We start from the raw sequence: 23,998 nt of genomic DNA on the forward strand, positions 1-23,998 counted from the left end.
AAGCGAAAAAAAGAACTCTCGATTATTCATAAATAAAAAGAGACGATTAAATGAAATGGATTAAATTTTTCAAGTAGAAAATGTAGCATTGACATAGTACGAGAAAATAAAATCTCTTACTCTGCTTTTGTAAAAGCAAGTTCGAAGTTTTTCCTGCGATTTTCCGGACGTAAAGAGTTGTAATCAAAAGCATCCGGCCTAAAGTGGTGTATTAATGCGCAGAATGCTAAACCGTTGTTCCAACTCGTTGAGAAGTTATTGAGTTGTACATTCTGAAACGAACGTATTAATCAAATGTTGTTCTACTATAATTGTTGTCACACAAATGTAAAAGTGTTGTAGCTCTGTAAATTAGGTCGATAGTATATTTTGTACATAACGTATACATGTGTATGCACTGGAACAATATATTTACCTCGTATTCTTTAGTTTTTGACTGACACCACGCCAATAAACGGTTTTTAATTTGTGCAGCGTTATCTCGTATAGATGGTTCAGTAAATTTGAAGCGAAATTCTGTTGCAGGTGATTTTACAGCACTAAACGTAAAAAAAGTACATAAAAAGAAACGAATCATTGATCGATATACGAAAATCCATACGCAAAAGTACGTAAAAATATAATTTACGTGTTCTCTTTTTAATTTGTTTTATTTGTCATTCCTTTGCGAAATCTTTGCCATATTAAATTATCTATTGTTAATCAATATACTATAATTTAAATTTATTTTTTTTTTCTTCATAATTACCTTGGCGATAAAGTGGCGCTATTTTGTCTATCGAGTTGACGAAATTTGGCAAACGGCGATAGTGGCTTCTTTGGAGCTGAAAAATGAACGGTGCACCGTCAAACTACAAATGTTAAATTGTGCGTGCGATATGTTAGAATTGCGCAGAGATGCATATTAAGATTGAACTAAGATGTTAATATATATACGTCATTTTAATTACTTATAACCGCACGCGGATTTCGATACATGTCAAAAGTACAGGTGTAAATTATTATTGGACAATTGGATCTAGCGAAAATTTTCATTTCCCACTCTCGTCACATGCCTGCAGTGCATTAGTTGTCTTACAAACAAATTAAATGATAGTTTAGTGTGAATAAAAAACAGATATACAATAATATTGAAGACCATACGCGGCACGTGTACTACGGTACCACTCGTGCACACTTGCAGCAGTGCAAACTGTATGCTACTGCGTAACAAAAAATCGACAAAAATAAGGATAGTGACTCACTGATTTATTCGGGGATTGGCATGGTCCTCTTAGCGATTCTCAGAGCTCATCCGCGAGACGTGCGCGCCGCGATTGCGACTCGAATAAAAAAAGAAAAACACGAAAGAGTAGACAAGCGACAAAATAGAAAGAAAATAACCACATAGCGTGTGATTAATACGTGTAGTTTTTATTTGTAGCTTTTATACGACTCATAGCTAAAAAATGTGCAAACGATAATGGAGTAGTCAGTGCGTTGCAACGTCCTCTATCTCTCGTCAGTCCGAGCAGATTATTCGTAAATAATTCTTTCTCTATGCGCGTTCATTTTTCCTGCTCATGTGAGCAGTCATGAAAAGAACAAGACAATTCTTATCAAAATGAATAAAAGGCGATGAGCATTGGAGGTGTCGACGGTCGTTGCATCAATTTACACAATCGTCTCTCGTAATGGATGAAGACTATGAGAGCCTAAAATCCCATTGTGGATCCAAGAAATATGATTTTGCTGTAAAGGACTGTATCAGCTTTTTACATAGAAACATGAAACATTTCTGTTCTGAAATCTTTGCGATGGCGGAAAAAAAGGATTATGCAGTCCAATTACATGTGTAGATCATTGAGCAGATTATTTAATTTTATTGAGAGCAAATTGTAACCGCGTGGTAAAATTAACTTTAATAAACATTTGTTTTCAATTACATACGAAAAAGCGACTAAATAAAAGATTTAAAAAAGAAAAGTTAGCATATGTTTTTTCATATTCAACAAAATGTAATTTGCTAATACTGTATTTACTTTGACGAAATAATTACCGCACGCAAGCAATTTCAGCAAATCGATCAGTCAAAGTTGACTAAAAAAAATACTATTTCATTAACCTTAATTTTTGATAACAATGGTGTTTTCGCGAACGGTCTGAAAACAAACACATGGAAATGATCGTCTGAAAACTTCTAAAGAACAATTTGATTAAAATGAATTATCAATTGTACCTACCAATGGTAGGCTTCATGAATCAATGTATGAAATTACGAAAAATTGAACGATTCACATAGTTGGCCGTTATGCAATAAGCGTGTCTGCAACAAGATTAACTGCGATCAAAGAAAGCGATTTTGTATTGTGACATTTAACATCAAAATATTTATCATCGGATACGACATGATTGCATGGCTTTAAAAAGTAATATTAATCGTCCAAGATAGATGCGACTTTTGTCGGAAGCAGTGTCTAGCACGTGTCGCGAGTTCATGACGCGGTTTTATAATTAACACTAAGAAATAGAAGAACCGACCAATCAGAAGCGATGATCGTCGTCAGTTCTGGTAGCCTCTTCAAAAATATCGTCAAAAACTTTGTCCACATCGGTGCTATTGGGATTTGTAGCGGAAATTTGCGGCACAGTAGAAGTCAGCAAGTGCAATTTTTTGTCGCATATTCCTGGCATGGTGCGGCTTCTGGAAAGGCCAACAAGACCTTTCGTTGCTATGTCGTGCGATGAAAAACGTTTGACCTTGGAATCCTTCGCATCAGTGCTATCGTTTGAATTGTCGAAGTATCTGCGTATTTTATCTTCCATTTTTCTCATATTGTCCGAGGACAAAGATGCCTCGTATTGTTTCTTCGTTCGAAAGAATGACGGTGATTTCGTTTTCGGCAGCTTTGGTAGATGAGACGACGTTGGAGGTAATCCACTATGTGACGGGTGCGGATGCGGATGATGACTGTTAGATAGTACTAGCTGATGCCACGATTCAGACTTAGACAGAACAGTAGATTTCACTGATTTGTTGGAGCAAGACACTAGGTATTTATCACTAGAATCTATTACGCCATTTGCCGTCACGCCGTCGTTCGGAACCAGCGAACGCTCCTTTTGGACGGATCTTAATTGACTGTCAGATTGCTCGTATTGTTCTCTAAGAGCAGTGACACGATTTATCGTGCCAAATCTCGAATTCGATGGTGTTGACGGGGAACTGGTGACAAACAACGCATCGGGCAACTGAAACTTCGAATGTTGGTTAAAATTGCTAACATGTTTGGGGACAGGCGTGTACTGATTGTTCAGCATCGTGTGTTCGTTTTGTAGCCGACGGACTAAACTCTGCTGTAATATGTTGTGTCGACGTATTTCTTCTTTGGTTGCGGCGGTCTCGTTACTAGTTTTTCTGATGGACGGTCGATAAAACAAAGGAGAGGGAGAAGATGAATCTTTGAATTCCGATCCCACTTCTTCCGATCGTATCTCTGGAGTTTCCGTTGACGCAACAGTTGCTATGGCGCAAGCGTATCGAGTTACAACTCCGGCATCCGCGCTTATGTCTTGATTCTGTATATTTTGTTCTTCCGGTAGATCGCCGTTGTTCATACACGAAAGATTTTTCTTATTCATTTCATTCGATATACTCAATATCTCATTCTTCAACGGATCTCTGTTGAATTTCATGTCTAGAGGATAATTTTGAAATATTTGCGATTGATTTTCAGTCGCTAGTTTAGGCGAGAAGCAATTCTCGTACTGAGAATTATCAGTTTGGTAGATTTGTTTGTGTTGTTTTGGCGAATGGTAATTGGATATGTCCTGAGAACGTATATTTTCTATTGGGCTTAGTATGCCAACAGAGGATTGCTCCTCGTTAAGATCATGCGTGTTCTCCTCCATCAAGATTTCTTTTTCTTTTGGAACGTCGGCTGCCACAGTATGATTTTTCCAGTTATGACCCAAGATGAAATTCTTCGGATTTTCCGCGAGATAAAAACTCGAGTTTGACTTTGAGTTAGTGTCACTGCATTCGTAACGAAGAGTCGTCCAATCATTCTTATGTTCTATATAATCCGTTAACGGTTGATCTGATTGATTACAGATTTGGACGGACGTATCGTTGCAAACGGGTGGCGAATCTCTCGAAACTTTAGGAACCATGCGAAATACACGCACTTCTTCTGGTTGATTATCATTGATCTTACCCGTTTGAATGGCAATAGGCGAGCTATTGCTGAGCGTTGCGTCCACTATTATGTTTTCCGAAATTTCTTGTTCGTTGCACTGACGATTATGGATCGATTCGAAAACATTTTTCTCGCTAAGGATATAGAACTTGTCGCAAATCGGTTCCTCAACCTTATAACATGATTCATTTGCTTTGTGGTGTTGTTGGACTCGCGACTCCCTTTCTGAGAACGTCTCGGAGATTTTTCCGTCTATCATTGATAGTTTTTTGCTGGACGGAAAGAAGATCTCGCGCTGTATCGATTGTTTGTTACGCTTGCGTTGTTCTTCGTTATTCCATGATTTCGTAAACTCCACGGCATTGTTTTTGTCTATAAATGGCGCAAATTGCTTGCAAAAATTGCGATAATCAAACCGCCCGTTTTCGGTGATTATTTGGCTCGATTTCATTCCATTTCTGTCATGTTCAATCCATGGTGGTCGAGGAAAGAAATGTTTCAGTGTGCTTTCGTTATCGTCGATCTTAAACTTGATCGTAGACTGAGATTGAGCATTACTGTTCCGATCAAATATAATTCTAGCTTTCTCGCCTACAGCATTTTCAGACGATGACGCATTGTCCTTGAACCTTGAACGGTGAGAACTCGGCGGTGATATCAGGTTTTGCGATTTCTCAATTTTTTGAAACAGCGACGAGGATGCATGCCTGAAACCTATATCCGGTTTCGAAATGTTCATGTTGACAAACAGCAAATCCTTACTTGAGGTGTCAGTACCGATTGGTGTCTTCTTGTTTGTTAGTTGGGACGAAGTATGGAGTGCACTCGAGAAACGCTTAACAGGGCATGATTTTGGAAAAAGTTTGATCTCGTCGCTGACAGACGACGGTTTATCGAAAGCGGTCTTGATATTCGAAAACCGATTGTTCCAATTTTCGTTTGTTAGTGATGACATATCCGTTATTTTAGTGTAGCCGAAGGATTTGAAAACAGATGCGGCGTTGAACTTCGTTTGCATTTCGTTGTTCTTATTGATCAGCGCCAGGAATTTTTTATCATTCTCCGTTCGCGGATAGAAGGACGGGATGGCCAGGTTTTTGGACGTATTTGACGCAACTTTGTCACCTACATTAATGGGACGTCGAAGCTGTACACAACCCGAGTTGTCACAATCAAAACCGCCAGCTTGCAGCTTCAAGTAACTCGGTATATCGACAGTATTCGCGCGTTTGATTTTTGATTTCTTCATAATGAATTTGTTATTGACATTGCATCTGTTTGCACTAACCAGTTCCGCACGTTGCCGCAATATCGCCGCGAGTTTGATCACCCGGCTTTGTTCTTCGTTTGTTCTTTCAATCGTGAGTTCCTCGTCGTCCATATTGCCACACCAACGTCGATCCTGGGACATATTCGATTCACTAATACCGACGGGCCGATACGAACCGATGTCTCCGCGGCAATCTTTATTCTTATCTCGCAAAGATTGGCGTTGATTAATCGCGTTTTTCGTATATTTGTCACAAATTTCCTCCGTGTGCGTCTCGCTATTCGGCGTATCACTTGACGCGTTATTCGACACACTACTCGGTACATTGCACGGCATAGAAACTAGGAGCGATTCTTGTTGCTGTCGAACCGACACCTTGTTTAACTTCACCAGATCCGCACTGCTCTCCTCCAGTTGTTTCCGCGCGTAGGCAATCTCTTCAGCGGAAACGCCAATAGTATGTCTAACAAAGCGTCGTTTCCGCGTAGCATAACCTTGTGCCGTTGCAATGTCAATTAGTTTGTTTTCCCCGGTCGTGGTTGTTTCCTTTTGTGGCACCTGCAGTCGCGACAGTAAACTAGATACCAGTCGCAAAAGTTGTAGCTTGCTCGTAGGATCCGACACTCCTCCGTGCTTAGCGAGTGTCGCCACGTCCGTGTATTCCAGCGTCTCGCGCAAACGTGACAACGCTGTTTGGATGTCCAATAGTAACAGATCTTCCAGCAACTTGAGTTCGTCTTTCTTCGACCCGAGATCGTCATGATCGTAGCCGCTAAACATCGCCTGTTTCATGGAATGCTGCGTGTGGAGTCGACCTTTGACTTCGGCGTCGACGTTGGACTCAACTAACGACGATGTCGCCATCGGCTCATTACCGCTATGGCAACCCGTCGCGAGGGACAGCTCGAGTGCCTCGCGCAGACGTTCTACCAGTATCGGCAATGAATTCCACTCACCAACTCTTACGCTGATATGACCACTGCCGCGATGTCCATTTTGGTTGTCGGTAGTCAGTATCCCGGCTCTGAACTCGTCCGCTTCCGTTTGCCTCTTCGTTTCATTCGCTACAATCCTTGACATCGACATCACTGATATGTCATTGTCTGACGTCATCGAAGACACGCTTCTCATCACAGTCGACAGTTCTATTGGGTGGAAACAAAACGAACAACGATGTAAAAATTTACTCGTATACCGTATGTACTAGAATGTATTGTTCGAATTTGAATAAATTTATCCTCCACTACAAAATCGAAGGGTTGCGAGTAAAAATACATATCTCATAGAATCATAATTTTTGGAAAATTATACTTTTGTATTTTGATATTGTAAAAAAGGCAATATTTCCAACTGAGTCTCGATTAAATTTTTATTCAATTTTTCATTTGAATATTTGAGCAAATATTCATCAATAAAACTAGTAACAAATATAATGTCTCTTAATTGCACAAATTAAATAATTATTAAAATATAACATTTTATACTAAAGATATATTCATTATCTCTTTTACTTGAAAAAAAGGATAATGAATTAATTACTTAGGGAATTTTATCGATTTCTTCTGTTTTCGATCTATATTTCTTGAATATGTATTTTTATGTTTTTATTTGTTGTATAAATAAGTTCGGTGCCTTTTTTACATGAATTTAACATTTATTTACAAAAAATGAATTACATGTCAATCCTGGAAATAGTCCCCATTATTTGTGACACACTTTTGCCATCTTTCAGGCAACTGGCGAATCTCCTGTTGAAAAAAAGATGGCAGTTTTGAGTCAATAAATTCATCGCTTTTTTCGACCTCTTCGGGAGATTTGAAGTAGAAATCAACTAGGTGATGTTGCAATGACCAGAACAGATGATAATCTGAAAGGACAAAGTCTGGGGAATAAGCGGCATGAGGAAGAATTTTCCATGGGCATGGTCTGTGGAATAAGCTGCATGAGGAAGAATTTCCCATCCTAAGCTAAAGGTAACTTGTTAGGTTGTTTTCGTCGTATTTGGCTGCGCGTTATCGTGCAGCAGAATCATCTGCCCAGTTCTGTTGCCGGTGAAAGGTCTTTTTTGATCAATCACACAATTTGCATTATTCAATTTGATCATTTGCTGCTGGTAATGCTCAGAAGTAAGTTTCACCATGTTTGAGCAATTCATAATAAATAATGTCTTTTAAATCCCACCAAATGCACAGCAACGCCTTTTTCGCGTGAATATTCGGTTTAGCAATAGATATTAGCTGTTTATCTGGATGAACTCACAACTTTCCGCACAGTTCTTGGAATTATACAAAACTCACTTTTCACCTTCAGTTACAATTTTAGTTTTAACAAACTTTTTTTTTAAAATCGTAAGAACAGGAATAGTGCCATGTCACAGCGTTTCGCTTTGTGTTCGGGACTGAGCACATGAGGAACCTAACGGCCTGCTTTTGAAATTCTTTCAAACTTCTTTAAGCAAACAGGAATAGCTTGTTGAATTACATCAAATTGTTCAGTAAGTTCTTATTGCGTCTGACAAGGATTGTCGTTCAATTGCTGCTTTAATTTCTCGTCTTCAACTTTTTTCGGCATTCTACTTAGTTCTCAATCAACGAGATCGAAATCGCCACTCCGAAATTTTTGAAACCACTTTATACAATTTGCGTAAGTCACAGCACCTTCACCCAAAGCGAAACAAATAATTTCGATAACCTGAACAGCATTTTTACTCAACTGGAATACAAAAATAATGCAGTGCTTCAGATGTACTGTTTCGGATGACATCGTGATAACTACTACTGTTATCTGCTGTTAACTACTGATAACTACTGTTTTCTATTATATCGTCAAGGCCGTCAACTATTATAGTGCATTTTAAAGCTTAAAGTTGACATTTTCAAATTATCCTAGGGTGGGAAAAAATTTTAATTTGAATCAGAGTTACAAGACGTTAAATATAAAGGGATCGAACTTATACACCTAACAGAAACTTTTATATATTCGGGAACTTTTATGTATTTGACATACTTTTTAACCTTTATAAGAAATTTTATTAGGATTTCATTCCTTTCTATAAACATAAAGTAAATTAAAACATCTTGTAATATTATGACAAAAATTATATGCAGAAGTTAAAAATCTGCAACAAATCTGCAAATGTTAAATACAAATGATATGCATATCTTCATGAATAAAATATGCTGAATGAATTAGGTTGTTTGGAAAGTTCATTTCAAATCTTTTAAGTTTAGGGGATACTATTTTAGTCAAAGAGAACTTTACTGAAACAAATATGTACCGCTTTGTTCAATGACCTTAACCCATCTCTTAGGTAGCTGCATGTTATCTTAACTTTAAATCGAACATTTTTTGACTATCGAAGGATTGATGGTGGTGAATTTCGAGAACATCCAAAGACGAACTTCCTGAAAAAAAATTTTTCAAGGAGGGAAATATTAGTCAGGACAAAGTCAGGAGAATACAGAAGATGAAAAAGGACGTCCCATTTGAAGAATAGTAGCTTTATACAAATGGACATCGCAACGTGAAATCTGGCGTTATCATGGTAAAAGATAATTTCACGCCTGTTAGTCAGTTTAGAGTTTTTCCGATAGGTACGATGGAGACGAACTTGTTCAGAACCTCAGCGAATTCTCTAATGGTCACTGGCGGATTTTCGCGCAAGGTCCTTAAGAAGCGTTTTATCAACCTCCTGAGGCCGGTCAGAGCGAGCTTGATCTTCCATGTTGAAAATCACCAGCTTCAAGCCTTCGATACTTCCGAATTGTCTGATGGGTGACGCAGATGTCTTCATACATAGAGGACATCTTATTTAGGGTTTGCGAAGTCGTGACGCCACGCTGGAAGCAATACAGCATCATATGGCGAAAATGGATCTTTTTGTTACCTTTCTACCTGATTTCTGCCGAAACAGTTGCATTTATAAAAGCCTGCGAGGTTCTTTTGGCAAACTCACAGATCCGGAAAGGTTAACAAAAACAAAATCGTCTGGAACGCCCTCGTTCTCACTGATTACTAGCAATGCGGAGCATATGAAATTTGAAACGAACTTTTCGAACAACCTAATATATAAAATCTTAATATATATTAATTACTAATAAAATTCGTATATATTTTGTTGCAAATATGTTAGAAATTACGCAAAGTTGCTATAATAAATGTAATATTTTTCTTACATAATGTCAATGTTCACAATTGTATCTAATTCCTGTATAATCGTTGTAGTTAATTTTGAGATACCTAAGTGTATATTACTAAAAATATATTTTATAATGTAAAATATAAAAATATAAAGTGGCTAATAAACATAATTGTTTTATGTTTTTGAACTTTCGCTCTTCATTACAACAGAGTAACTTATTAACACTTGATATTTATAACATTTATTTGCACGCAATTATATATTGTAGAAAATGTGTGTGTGTGCGTGCGTGCGTGCGTGGGTGCGTGCGTGCGTGCGTGCGTGCGCGCGCGTGTGTGTAATGTGTGTGTGTGTAAGAACTGGATCAATTAAAGACGAACAAAGATCTGGAAGTCCTGAAGACGCCACCAACTATGATAAAGCTCTATTTAATACATTTATTCCGACGTTTTTCTAGACCTTTCATATCTTCGGTAAAATATGATTTGTTTAAAAAAGAAAAATAACCATTTCCAGCATCTATCACAGCAGAATTTAGTGAAATTTCTTTTTTCTCATATTGCCATTTTCTTCAAATTTGGGAATAGGAAGAAACCGCACGAGGCCAAATCCGTACAGTTTGATAGATGCAAAATCAATTCAATAATTAATTCTTGAACTTTTGTCATCTAGATGGTTGATTTCTGCGTCGATGCATTGTATTCCTAATGGAAGAGATATTTTCTACCCAATGCGGATGTTTTATCTTGATTTCGGCAATCAAATTTTGCTATAATCCAGCATAATATTTGCCGTTTATTGCTTTCCTTTTTTCTAAGAAATCGATAAAAATGATCTCTCTGAAATTTTAAAAAACCGTCGCCATCATCTTTTCAGTCAACGTAACTTTTCGCCTTCTTCGGAATTGGTTCATACCTTCAACACCATTCTTTTGATTACTGTATCGTCTATATAGTGGTGAACCCACGAATTATCAACAGTAATAAAATGTCGCAAAAAATCGTTTTCATTGCGCTTAAAACGTTCAAAACACGATTCTGAACTATTCAATCACATACGTTTTTGATCCACAGTCAGCAAATATGACATCCGTCGTGCATTCAACTTTCTCATAATGTTCCCAAAATGTTCATGCAGTATGACATGCACCCGTTCGGATGAAATGCTAGCAGCCTCTCCTGTCTCGTTCAGAGTCAATTGTCGATCGTCTATCACGATTTGGTGAACCAAATCAATCTTTTCTGTTATTACTGTTTTTAGACGTTCTGTGAGTTATTCATCAAAAATGCTGGAATGATCACGTTTAAACTCAGAAATCCACATTTTTAAAGCAGAAAATGAAAGAAACATTTTGTCCATACATTGCGTCTAACTTGGCTTTGACTTTGGCGATTTTTCTGTTAGATAATAGAATTTGATTGCAATTGTCGACTTTGTTCATTTTTGACAAACTATAACAGTTATTCAATTTGGGAGACTCATAAAAAAATTAGATGTCAGAATGACCTATATTTTTTTTATTGAAGATATATAGTGAAGCCATAAAACCTGACTCTTTGGTATATCGTACTGCAACGATAAAATGATGTCTTAAAATTTTAATTAACATTTATATTTGTAGGTTTAAAATACACATGTAAGAGAGCGTTTCTACAATTTAGCCATTACACTAAGTTAGGGTGAAAATCTTAAATTTCTAATACGCTATTTCACATGAAAATAAAAACAGAAAACAATTTGTTAGTGTAGAAAAATTAAATATAAGTTCATAGTTTATATTGTGGACTTCTGCTTCGCATGTAGAAAAACAGACATAATCAAATATACATAGAAATTTAAATATTGATTTATTATCGAAACGTGCAATCGCCTATTAATGTCGAAAAGAAAGAAAAAAATCTTCTTACATATGGTAAGATATATTAGGGGGACCGGAAAGTAATGTCGCTTTCTTAAGTTAAATTCACACGACTACATTTTTAACAAGTTTTTATTTCTAATCAATAATATATTCACCTTCGTTATCAACAACCTTTTGCCATCTAGTATACAAATTTTCAATGCCGGAGCGGTAAAAATCAATCGGTTTTTCTGTAAAATATGTCGAGATAGCATTTTGGACATTATCAAAATTTTCTAATTTTTTGCCACTAAGACAATGTTGCAGTGATCGGAATAAATGGTAATCCGAGGGTGCAATATCGGGCGAGTATAGTGGGTGAGGCAGTACCTCCCACCCCAATTCGTTAATTTTGTCTAAGGTCCGTTTTGCACAGTGCGGTCTTGCATTGTCATGTTGCAGAATAACTCCTTTTCTGTTGACAATTGCCGGATACTTTTCAATCAAAGACTGGTTTACTCGTTCCAATTGTTCACAATAGACATCTGCATTAACAGTTTGTCCAGGTTTTAACACTTCAAAGTGAACAACTCCGCGTGTATTCCACCAAACACACAGAAGTGCCTTTTTGGGGTGTAAACCCGGCTTTGCAGTAGTTCGTGGTAATTCATTTCGGCTGAGCCACTGCCTTTTGCGTTTCGGATTGTCGTACAGGACCCATTTTTCATCTCTAGTGATCAAGCGATCAAAAAACGGATCTGTACGGTGCCGTTGAAGCAATACGTTGCACGTGATGGACCGGTTGGCTTTATTCTGTTTGGACAGATTATGGGGGACCCAAACACCAGCTCTGCTTATTTTTCCAATCTGCGGCAAATGTTCTTGGATGGTTGACCAAGGTTGGTTAAGGCTGTTTGAGAGTTACTCAATTGTTTGACATGGATTTGCTTCCACTTCTGCCCTTAGCACGTCGTTATCTAATGTTGTTGGTCTTCCTGATCGATGGGCGTCCGAGAGATCAAAATTGCCTGATCTGAACTTGGAGAACCATCTGTGGCATTTTCGAACGTCCAATGCGCTTGGATAAACATCGCAAATGTTTTTAGTCGCAGCAGTTGCGGTATTACCCTTGCGAAACTCAAAAAGCATACAATGCCGGATATGCTCTTCTGGTATTTGGCTGGCCATTTCACCCCAAATTGCAAAAAAAAAAGTCTAATACTTAATTATTCAGAAGCAAATATGATACGATAACCTCAAAATCTCTTTGACACGCCTTCCAAGTACGTAATGAGCTACCAAATGACAATCAAATATCGACATGCGCAGAAACGACATTACTTTCCGGTCCCCCTAATACTTATATATAAATAAGAATCGAGTTGATGTAAATGTTGATATAACAGTTTCCATTATATCTTGTAACAATGTTTATCTGCATCGTCACTAAAGCATATGTAGCACAATGCGCCACATTAGATTACGCGCGAATAATAATCCGCTAGCATGCGATCTGCTGTGACAGCTGTGTTGCTAGACAACCATACTAGGCATGACACCAGTCGCCAAGAACGGGTATACGAGGGCGGTCTGATAAGTCGTAGGATTTAAAATGAAAACGCAATATTTTGGAAAAATTTCGATTTATTTTTTAATGTATCCCCCTTTCACTTCTATACACTTTTTCCAACGGTGGTGCAACTTTTTAATGCCCTAAAAAGTATGATTGTTCAAACTCTGGACATCTACCTCAGTGATGATCTCCGAATTCGGCGTGAATTTCTTCCCTGCGAGCCATTTTTCATGTTGGGAAACAGGAAAAGTCGCTGGGAACCAAATCTAGAGAATACGGAAGATGGGTGAGAATTTCGTATCTCATTTCGATCAGTTTAGCTGTAGCAATTGTGGGTGAATGTGCGGGTGAATATGGCATTGTGGTGATAGAACGGACTTTCTTCTTCGCAAGATGAGGCCGTTTCTTTTTTAGTTCCACGTTGAATCGTCCCAGCAAATCACTGTAGTATTGTCTCGTGATAGATCTTCCCTTGTCCAAATAATCGCCGAGGATTATGCCGCGGGAATCCCAGAATACCGTAGCCATGACTTTCAGCATGATAAACGTGTTAACACAATTAATATACTACTCATCGTTTCTTTAATCGCATATTATTTCAGTTTGTTTAAATTAAGCATGCACGGCAAACCTTGATCTAAAACTTATTTACTGAAAATTTATTCGAAAATCAGATGGGAAGACCTTTTTCTGACATTGCGTTCCACACGTTCTACTAAAAACCACAATAGCAGTCCAGCTATTGTCGTGAATGGAAATTTTTCCAAATGAATGTTCCGTACGCTCGACGATTCAATACAGTATTCTTATATCTGCACTTCAAAGGGCCAAAAATGTTGTTTTGAGAGAAGCGTCTATTAAAAAGTCCAAAACTTTGTGCATAAATGAAACGTTAGCGAGAATCAAAAACGATTGATGATTTTTCGAAACGTAGTATGATCTGTAAAATTTCGAAAGAAAAGGATAAATTAATAATTGCTACCTTTTCTCAAAATAAATCCTTATCATTGCGCAAGAAATAAATAAAATTAAAAGCAAAGAGCTTAGATACTTCCATTAGATTTATTTGAAATGATTTGCATGAGAATGATATAAAATATCGAAACAATTTGGTGAAACTTCTGCCGTTTAAGATTTATGTTAAGGAAAGATTAACTTAGGTTAAAAAAATATTCCCTGTGAGAATAGAACTAGAAAATTTTAGAAGATGAAGCTTCTTTATGGACATGATTGGTCGTCATTCCGGCCTGGTATACCCCCATATTTGCAGCTTTCTATAGCAAACTATAAAACACTCGATAAAAATATATATTTGAGGCTACTTTTTTATGAAAAGTTTCAGTTGTTTGTGCATCTTCACCGGCAATCTTAATGCAAATAGAATGTTGAAAATCTAATATAGAAAATATTTGATTACATTTATTGAGGAATAGTTTGAATCATGAAAAAAATTGGACGTCTCTGCATGCACTGAAAAAACGAAAATTGCATGAATATGTTGGGTAGTTTTCATAATCACCTGATGCTAATCTGATTGAAAATGCGTGGAGATATAAAAAGTTAAAGATTCGTAGAACCACAATATATTAAAAGGAGCGGCTAATTCGACAAATTAAATCTCTTTCGAAATCCCTAACCTGTTAATACGCTGAGTTCTTTGTGAAAAGATGGCTAGGAAATGCCAGGCAATTATGAACAATAACAGCGACTGAATTTCATATTAATACGATTATATCGTAAATTATAATAAACATTTGTTATCATTCTTATAATGAATACATAAATCATATTTAAAAAATGACGTCTATGATTAGTTTAAACAGACTGTAAGTTAGAATAACATAGAGTTAGAAGTCTTAGAATATATTAAGTTTTTCCTTTAAGATTATTAAATTTTTTATTTCTGCTATTGTTTCTCAACATTGAAATCATAGCGCGCATCACTAACCTGAACCTGACATATTTTTCTTTTGTGTCTCTTCGTGACTTTGCGATTTTCTTTGTTCTCTCTTCTCAATTTCTTCTCGTCTTTCTTCCAGTTCCGTAACAGATAATTCTTCCGATATTTCTGAGCTATCTGATTCTTCAACCGAACCTTGTACTTCGTTTTCGACTTTAATTTTTTCTGTTGTCTCTTCCGGAGTGACATTCTGCTGCGATGCATCCTGCATATCTACAAAAACAAATTAAAAATTATAATCCAGATGCAATGGTTATGAGAAAGAAGTATATCATTCATTAATGAGAAAGAAGTATATCATCCATAATGGTTAAAGTGACCATTTTTGTCTTTCAAAAATTAAAGTTGGGCTTGCAAAATTAAAACTTTCGATGAAGTGTATTCTTCATAAACTATTCTTCACGTACCACAGCTAAAAATCTATAATATAATGGACATGACGAAAGATTAAAGTGTTTTCTAATTCTTAAATTTATATTAAATTTTTGTACAATTTGAAAAGAGGGAGATGTGGCTACGTAATTTCTCGACGACAGTCTTAGATGACAATTAAAAAAATACCGAGCTGGCCTTCTTTATTATCTTTTTTCTCTTTTACCTCACTTTCTGCTGAGAAGAAAAGAAGTGATATTTAACATTACTTGGCTATTGTTTTATCGTTTTGCAGAGCAGAGAGGTTTTGAAAAGATCGATGGCGATATTCCGTGAACTTTTTGTTAATATGATCGTCATTAATGCAGTGATGAAAACAACGGTGTTAAATTATAGAAACGTAACAATATATAATCTTTTCGTATCCTAGAGGCGATAGAAAGAGATATATTTCGATCGTGCAAAAATGTGGTTGTCCGAAAATTTAGGTTAATGTATTTTGCATTGCGTTACATATTACACATTGATAATATGAAATGTTATGTTTTACACGCATATGCTGAATTACTGTCGTTCCTGCAACTCCTTCCACTGATACTTGTATATCTATTTACGATCATACTTGAGCAACATGGTGATGACGGTGCTCGTAAAGAGGCCCTCACCTTCTTTTTCTGACATCTTAATGCGCTGCTTCAACCGGACGCCTAAAACATTAAATAAACACAGCGATTATGTCTTGCGATTTTTTTTTTATAAATCGATCATTTGTTTTCATTTTACTTGTAATATAAACAGATGTTGTAACGTATAGCAACTATAATTTTCAGTAATGTATACAAATGTATGAATTATAGATAATTGAAAATCATAGTCACTAATACGAAAATATATAAATCTAATTAATAAATGAATAATTATTATTAGTACTTCTATCAATTTCAAAAAATATAAATTTAAAATTAAATTTTTATACATACATATCTAATGTTATCAAGTTCAATTTAAACTATTAGGTGTACAAATTAATTTCTTCTTTTTTTCAAAATTTAAAATTTATTTATAAAAATGCAAAAAATGTTATTAATAAAATAGTCTATTATTTTCGATGATCTCAAACCACCTATCAGGCAGCTGAATCCCATTGTGATAGAAACATTATGGTTTACAATCGATTACATCATCAATGTTTTTTAGGACATATTCCAATGTTTTGAAATGCATATCAGCTAAATGATATTGGGGTAATTGAAATAAGTGGTAATCTAAAAGGGCCACATTTGATGAATACGCCGTATGCGGGAGAGTTTCCCAACTCAAGTCGATGACGACTTTTTAAGTCCTTTTTGCAACGAGCGACTGAATGTTGTCATGCTGCAAAATGACTATGAATCCATTAACCTTCTTTCTGAATCGCTCCCAGTTTATATAGTCGAACGGAAATGGCTTGTTGAGTAACTATGAGTTACAAGTTCTTTTCTTGTTTACGTTGAATTTTGATTCAATAGGTGTTACAGCTCATCGTCTTCAAATTTTTAGGTTGCTCAGGGCGTTCTCCGTCTCTCAAGGTCAAAATCTCCTTCGTGAAATCTCTTATATCAATTTTTACAAGTGTGAGTTACTGCACATTCACCAAGAACATAACAAATCATTTCAACGGCGTACCTTTTTAGTTGAAACGCAAAAGAAGTGCAATGCCAAATATGTTCCTCATCAGAGGCCATCATATATCAACTGTAACAGAGGCTATTTCCGTGATTTATTATTTCCTATAATGATTTGAAAGCATAAATATCACCACTTAAAAGCCACAAAAGATTAGTAGATGTTCTAATATAAAATGGTTTTCAAGATTGGCGAAAAAGCATGGAATTAATTCATACACCTAATATTATTTACGATCGCTCCACTGAAACGATACATAAAGAAAATTCGTATCGAATAATAATAATAAAAATAGCCATACTAGTTCTAAATATGCACATATCTGCATCGCATAATTCATATTAACATTAAGAGTACAAATTAGTCCGGTCCGTTTCTTATGGTCAAAAATGCATTTATTTCAGAACAAAATGAATGAAAAAATTAATCAAAATATTGTCAATCGCTGGCTACTACTTTTTCCCGCCTCTCAGGCAATTTTCGAATTCCATCTCGAAAAAATGTCTCGCCTTTGAGGCGATCCAAGTTAGGAGCCAATTTTCGATATCCGCGAAAGAAGTGAACCAGTGACGTGCCAAATCGTGCTCCATCCATTGGAACAACCAGTAATCAGAAGGATTAATATCCGTCGAATATGGCAGGTGCGGTAAAATATCCCACTTGAGTGTTTCCAAATATTTTTATACGACTTTTGCGACATGAGGCCGAGCGTTATCATGCAGAAGAATAACTTTGTCATGTCTTTGCTCGTATTACGACCGATTTCAATCGTACCGAAACTGCTTGTTGGGTAACTCCTAATGATTCTGCAAACTTTTCTTGCGTTTGACTCGGATCTTCATCGAGTAATGTATCCAATTCTTCGTCTTCGAATTTTTTTGGCTGTCCAGAGCGAGGCCTGTCTTCAACGCTGAAATCACCATTCTTGAAACGTCGAAACCATTCTCTACATGATTTATCAGTTGGAGCATTGCCACGATAAACTTCTACAAGCATTCGATGCGCTTCAGCTGCACTTTTCTACCAATTAAAGCAGAAAACTAAAACCTCCCGCAAATGCTGCTTAGTTAACACAAAATTTGACATATTGAACACAATAAAAAACAGGGATTTTGTATTAAACTCAAAGAGTTTTGTATTAAACTTAAAGCGATATAAACTGAATATTATTGACAGATATCTAACCTCTCTGAAACCACAAAAATCAGCTGTCACTATGAAACATTCATAACATGCAGAGCCATCTTTTGAAAACGGACCGAATTAATTTGTACTCCCAATATATTTATGACACGAATTTGTTGCAAAGGTAGTGATCATGGAAGAAATGTGTTATACAAAGTGATTTCTTGCAAGAACAAGTAAATGTAGTAGTGTCACACCCGGGCGGTCCAGAGACGTGACGTATATTTCGGGAGTTGGGGATAGTCGAGTGTTGAAGCTTTGTACGCGAGAGTTATACAAAAGAAGACTTTATTTAAATATCTGGACAAGTCTTTTACCGATTGGGAACCTTATCCCTGGCTCGCGCTGTGTTCGGCAGCGATTATACGGATTACGCGAAATGCTCAACAGTGCAAAGTCGGATATTGAGAAAGCCGCCTTTCGGGTTGGAGCAGCTCTTTTATATTTTCTCCTTATTCTTTTAAGGAAGATGTATTAGCAACAGATCGCAACGGACGTGTGCCGTTCGGAAATTGTTTAACGGCGTGTGCACCGCGATACTTTCTTGCAACATGGTGATTTTCTTGCAAGCATTGCACATTCACATCCTCGGTGGCGTTTCGGCAACGCTAAGATGAGTGTAGAAAAGCGAGGTTATAACAGCTGTTTCTCCACAAATATCGTATTTTATTTTAGAATCACTTTTAAAACAAGAATCAACCATAAAATCTGTTGGTTCATTCTGTACATATTTACATTTAAGCCACGCAAATTCAAATAAATTTTGAAACTTAGGAGACGAGAATTTATGGTGCGTTAATGATTGCAATTTCAAAATATTATTTCTAGCTTGAAGATTAGTTACACGTTCCAAGAACATAACAATATCATAAAAATGTCTAAAAAAATTGTTCAACAATCGGAAGCCATATATATCTAATGGTTATATTTTTCCCGTCATAGCGGCCAAAATTATTAAGAAAACAGTGTTTTCTGCAGAATCTGTTCTAGTTTCCGCAATTATATTGGGACAATGTTTACTCCATGATATCTAATATTAATACGGATTTTGGCCAGACCTTTGTAAAGAATATTTCTCTCAGCCAGGTATTTACATGATCTGATGTCAATTTACCTACTTTAGAAACTATAACAAAAATATTAAGAGAGTTGAATAATGTTTCCTGCACTCATTGGTAAAATGTTCTTGATACTTTTAATACGATAATAAGAGGCGAAAATAATTTACTATCAGAGAAAATAGTCGACTGTAGAGTATAACTATGTCATTGCTGATATATATTATATTACAGCTTTTATCTTTCTTACATGCACCTATATGCGACAAGCTACGACAGAAGTGAAATTCTAATTGGAATCCACTCTGATCCGATTTGTAAAGATTTTTTACTCCATATCGATTAATATATTATTTTACGTTTGTGATATAAGGTCTAGTAAAAAGTAATCCATTATTTTTGTATCAAATTGGAGGCTCTATTTAACATAGTTACAATGATCCGATTTAGGTCAAATATGCACCGTTTTGTTCGATAACTTGTTGCCATTTCGAAGGTAATTTCATTATGCCTCTCTCATAGAAACCCTCGTCCCTATTGGCAACAAACTGGGAAAGTCGATTTTCACAAGCTTCTCTTGAGGCGAAATTTTCACCAGCAAAAAAATTCGCTATAGACAGGAACAGGTGGTAATCACTTGGTGCCAGGTCCGGACTATAAGGTGGATGCAAAAGAACTTCCCAACCAAGTTCCCGGAGCTTCTGGCGAGTCACTATCGATAAGTGCGGCCTGACGTTATCGTGATGGAACACAATTCCTCTCCTATTGGCCAAAGCTGGCCGCTTCTGGGAGATTGCTTCCTTCAGACGGTCCAATTGTTGACAGTACAGGTCCGAATTAAGAGTTTTGCCGTAGGGGAGTAGCTCATAGTAGATAATTCCCTGCCAATCCCACCAAATAAACAGCAAAATCTTCCTGACCGTCAACCTTGGCTTGGCCACCGTTTGCGCCGGCTCATCGCAATTCGACCACGATAGTTTTCGCTTGACGTTGTCGTAATTGACCCACTTTTCATCACCAGTAACCATCCGCTTCAGAAATGGATCGATTTTGTTGCGATTCAGCAGCGATTCGCAGATGGAAATTCGATCCATGAGGTTTTTTTGCGTTAACTCGTGTGGCACCCACACATCGAGCTTCTTTTTGAATCCAGCCTCATTTAAATGGTTCCAAACGGTTTTTTGTGCAATGTTTAGCTCCTTGGCAATCGAAATGGTGCTTACATGACGGTCGGACTCGATGATTTCCATTATTTTATCAACATTTTCGACAATTGGCCTCCCGGAGCGTGGTGCATCTTTGACATCAAAATTACCGGAACTGAATCGACAAAACCAAAATTGCGCGTGATTGGCTCTTACCGTATCAGGACCATAAACACTATTCACATTTTTAGCCGCCTGGCTTGCGTTTTCGCTTTTATCAAAGAAAAACTGTAAAATATGGCGTATTTTCTCTTTGCTGGTGTCCATCTTTGACGCGCGCTCAAACAATACTGAGTCAAGCAATCACAAAACTGAGAGGTTTCTTTAGTATGAAATCTTATCTTTCTAACGCCATCCGGCATAATCCGATCGGACTTATACAACGCGAGATACAGATTAGTAAAGCCCTCTATTGGAAAAATAATGGATTACTTTTTACTAGACCTAATATATGTATCGCACATATTTTTCTAAATCTTTCCTTGATAACAAAATCTTTTCGTAACAAATTTTGCAATCTATCGAAATACTATACTATATGTAGTTTTCAATTTTCTGATCCACGTTGCTAAGACTTTGAATCCTGGTGGCATTTTCTTTTTTTTATGCTCGAGAAGCCCATCGAGCGATGTCAATGTCGTGAATAATTATTTCGTTTTTGAGTACTTCATTAAAACGGTTTAATATATATTCAGAAATCCGTTTTATTTTGTCAAATTTGCTACCGTCTTCGTTAATTTGGCGTACCCTTCGTTATAGTTGTGTTATTGATGTAACCTTTTTAACCTTTTAAGTCCTGAATACTCCCGGCGCAAGCAATCTGCATGGACGGGGCGCGCCTACCAGTTTCGATCGCTGGGGAGGGAATACTTTTTTGCTAATGTGAACTCCGTCGATTGAATATGCAAGGCGCAATTACTTGAATAATTCAAGAAAGTTATATCTCAATATTAATTATTTTAATTAATTTTACGCACGATGCAAACGACGCGCCGGCGACATTCGAACCGCGCACTAAGCGGAGCTAAATCCATAAACGTATCCATAGTTTACACCTATAGCTTTCACTGGACACATATACCAGGTTTAGAAGTAAGAAACCGGAATTTTGTTATAGATGGTGCTAGCCATCAGTTTAGGGACTGTAAGACCGCTTCTGCAGCGCCATCATCTCCCTCTAACAGCTGACGAAGATTTTCAACACACAACAACCCAAGTTCAATACACCGGTATATTTTTCTATAACCTTAAACATGTCGAGTTTTGTGCCTACGAACTACGATTTGCGGACAGCATTGGTTTTTTGTTATCATTTGAAGAAAACTGCTGCATAATCGCATCGAATGCTTGTTGAAGCTTACGATGAACATACTCTTGGTAAAACACAGTGTTTCGAGTGGTTCAAAAAATTCAAAAGTGGTGATTTTGACGTGAGAACGAAGAGCGTGGGAAATCACTGAAAAAATGCGCAGACAACGAATTGCAAACCTTATTGGATGAAGATGATACTCAAACTCAACAAGAACTCGCGGATGAATTGAATGTGACGCAGAAAGCTGTCTCAATTCGTTTGAAAGCCATGGGAAAGATTGAGAAAGTGGGAAAATGGGTTCCGCATGAACTGAATGAAAGACAGCAAAAAAATCGAAAAACCACTTGTGAAATGCTGCTCGACAGATACAAAAGAAAGTCCATCGTATCATGATAGGTGATGAAAAAGGGATATATTTTGAGTATTCTAAGCGTCAGAAATCATGGGTGAACCCAGACGAACCATCGACATCTACTGCAAGACCAAATCGCTTTGGATAGAAGACAATGCTCTTTGTTTGGTGGGATCAAAAGGGTGTAATCTATTATGAGCTGCTAAAACCTGATGAAACCGTTAACACTGATCGCTACCAACAGCAAATGATTGATTTCAATTGAGCATTGCGTGGAAAACGATCGGAATATGGAAAAAGACAACACAAAGTCATTTTGCTCCATGATAATGCCCCATCACACACAGCAAAATGGGTCAGGGAAACAATCGAGGCGTTCAGTTGGGAAATACTAACGTATGCGGCTTATTCTCCAGACTTGGCTCAGTCCAATTATTATCGATGCGCATTAATGGGACACGCTCTCGCTGAACAACGCTTCAATTTGTATGAAAATGTACGAAAATGGCTCGATAGCTGATTCGCTTTAAAAGACGAAATGTTTTTTTGGCGTTACATTCATAAACTGTCGGAGAGGTGGGAAAAATATATAATTAGCAATGGACATTATTTTGAAAAAAATATTTTTATCATTTTCAAACAACAGACGTGTAATTTTTACAAAAAAATTCCAGTTTTATACTTCTACACCTGGTAAGTGCTGTCTACCGGTGCGCTATTTACCACGGCACGCTCGCGCTCATCGTGATTATATCAGGAATGTTAATAATGAATCCAAATATTAACTAACATCAAATTAGTCATAAATTAAATTCGTCTTTTGTGACTGTGAATATTATTTTATGTGGCAATCACATTTATCTTTGTCACATTTCACTTAAGCAGGAACTTTCTGATATCGATAAAGTTTTTCTTGATATACATTGTTTGTCCGGAAAGTAATATCAGCGATTTTTTCTTGACATTTGTACGACTGATCGTGGCGACTGATCGTCAGACTGTGCTCGGATCGGTTGGGAATGGTAGAGGGTGAAGTCAGCTAACGAATATTGAGACATTCAGTCTTCTCCCGCTAGCCCAATAGTAAGGACATGGGTTTCCGTGGAAGTCGTTTTGTGACCTCGTGCAAGTAAACATGCAGCGCTCCTTAGAATAAAGGATGGCGATCAAGTTTTGCGCTAAACTTGGCAAGACCGGGGCGGAAAATCTTCCAATGATCAAGACAGCTTTTAAAGAAAGTGCCCTGTCGGATCGGCAAGTGTTCCGGTGGCACAAAGTTTTTTTGGAAGGCCGGGAAGAGGTCGACGACGAAGCCCGGGCCGGATGGTCCCTCACGAGTTTGTACCAGCTGGTACAACTGTGAACGCTAAATTTTACGTTGGAGTGCTAAAGAGGCTGAAACGCTGGGTTCAACGCCTCCAGCTGGACATCGCAAAGGACTGGAAGTTGCATCACGACAACGCGCCGGCCCACAGCTCCTTCTTCATCACCAACTACCTGGGCAAAGAAGGGGTGCCAACGATTCCTCAGCCTCCGTACAGTCCGGACGTCGCTCCTCCCGATTTCTTTCTGTTTTCACGCCTGAAAAGACCCATGAAAGGAAAGTATTTCGAGACCATTGAAGGGATCCAAGCAGGTTGCACCGCGGTTTTAAAGGACATTCCGGAGGANTTCATCACCAACTACCTGGGCAAAGAAGGGGTGCCAACGATTCCTCAGCCTCCGTACAGTCCGGACGTCGCTCCTCCCGATTTCTTTCTGTTTTCACGCCTGAAAAGACCCATGAAAGGAAAGTATTTCGAGACCATTGAAGGGATCCAAGCAGGTTGCACCGCGGTTTTAAAGGACATTCCGGAGGAGGCCTACCGTGGCGCATTCGATGTCTGG

General features: G+C 37.4%; 2 protein-coding genes across 9 annotated transcripts; one reads left to right on the plus strand and one right to left on the minus strand.

Moving 5' to 3' along the window:
* Window positions 1–527: 527 nt before the first annotated feature.
* On the minus strand, window positions 528–16,106 carry LOC106750003. Of its 8 annotated transcripts, XR_001374900.1 has the most exons (5): window positions 15,885–15,967; window positions 14,951–15,175; window positions 2,521–6,593; window positions 749–824; window positions 528–539 (listed from the first exon to the last, which is right to left on the minus strand). XR_001374900.1 is itself a non-coding variant. In XM_014630002.1 (4 exons), exons 1-3 carry the CDS (start codon window positions 15,952–15,954, stop codon window positions 2,524–2,526), a joined length of 4,365 nt encoding a protein of 1,454 aa, XP_014485488.1. In that variant the 5' UTR covers window positions 15,955–15,967; the 3' UTR covers window positions 1,393–2,141; window positions 2,521–2,523. The 8 variants fall into 8 exon arrangements, 7 of the variants coding, with proteins under 7 accessions (XP_014485488.1, XP_014485487.1, XP_014485490.1 ...); XM_014630002.1 differs by lacking the exons at window positions 528–539; window positions 749–824 and adding an exon at window positions 1,393–2,141; XM_014630001.1 differs by lacking the exons at window positions 528–539; window positions 749–824 and adding an exon at window positions 1,393–2,305.
* A 7,328-nt stretch (window positions 16,107–23,434) lies between these two features.
* On the plus strand, window positions 23,435–23,936 carry LOC106750001 (histone-lysine N-methyltransferase SETMAR-like; the record flags this gene model as incomplete). The annotated part of the gene is made up of 1 exon (XM_014629997.1): window positions 23,435–23,936. A coding segment is annotated over exon 1 (502 nt), but the record flags the coding sequence as incomplete, so codon positions are not given.
* Between the last annotated feature and the right edge of the window lie 62 nt (window positions 23,937–23,998).

Source organism: Dinoponera quadriceps, unplaced genomic scaffold, assembly GCF_001313825.1.
Source record: "Dinoponera quadriceps isolate SergipeBrazil2010 unplaced genomic scaffold, ASM131382v1 scaffold5042, whole genome shotgun sequence".
Taxonomy (NCBI): domain Eukaryota; kingdom Metazoa; phylum Arthropoda; class Insecta; order Hymenoptera; family Formicidae; genus Dinoponera; species Dinoponera quadriceps.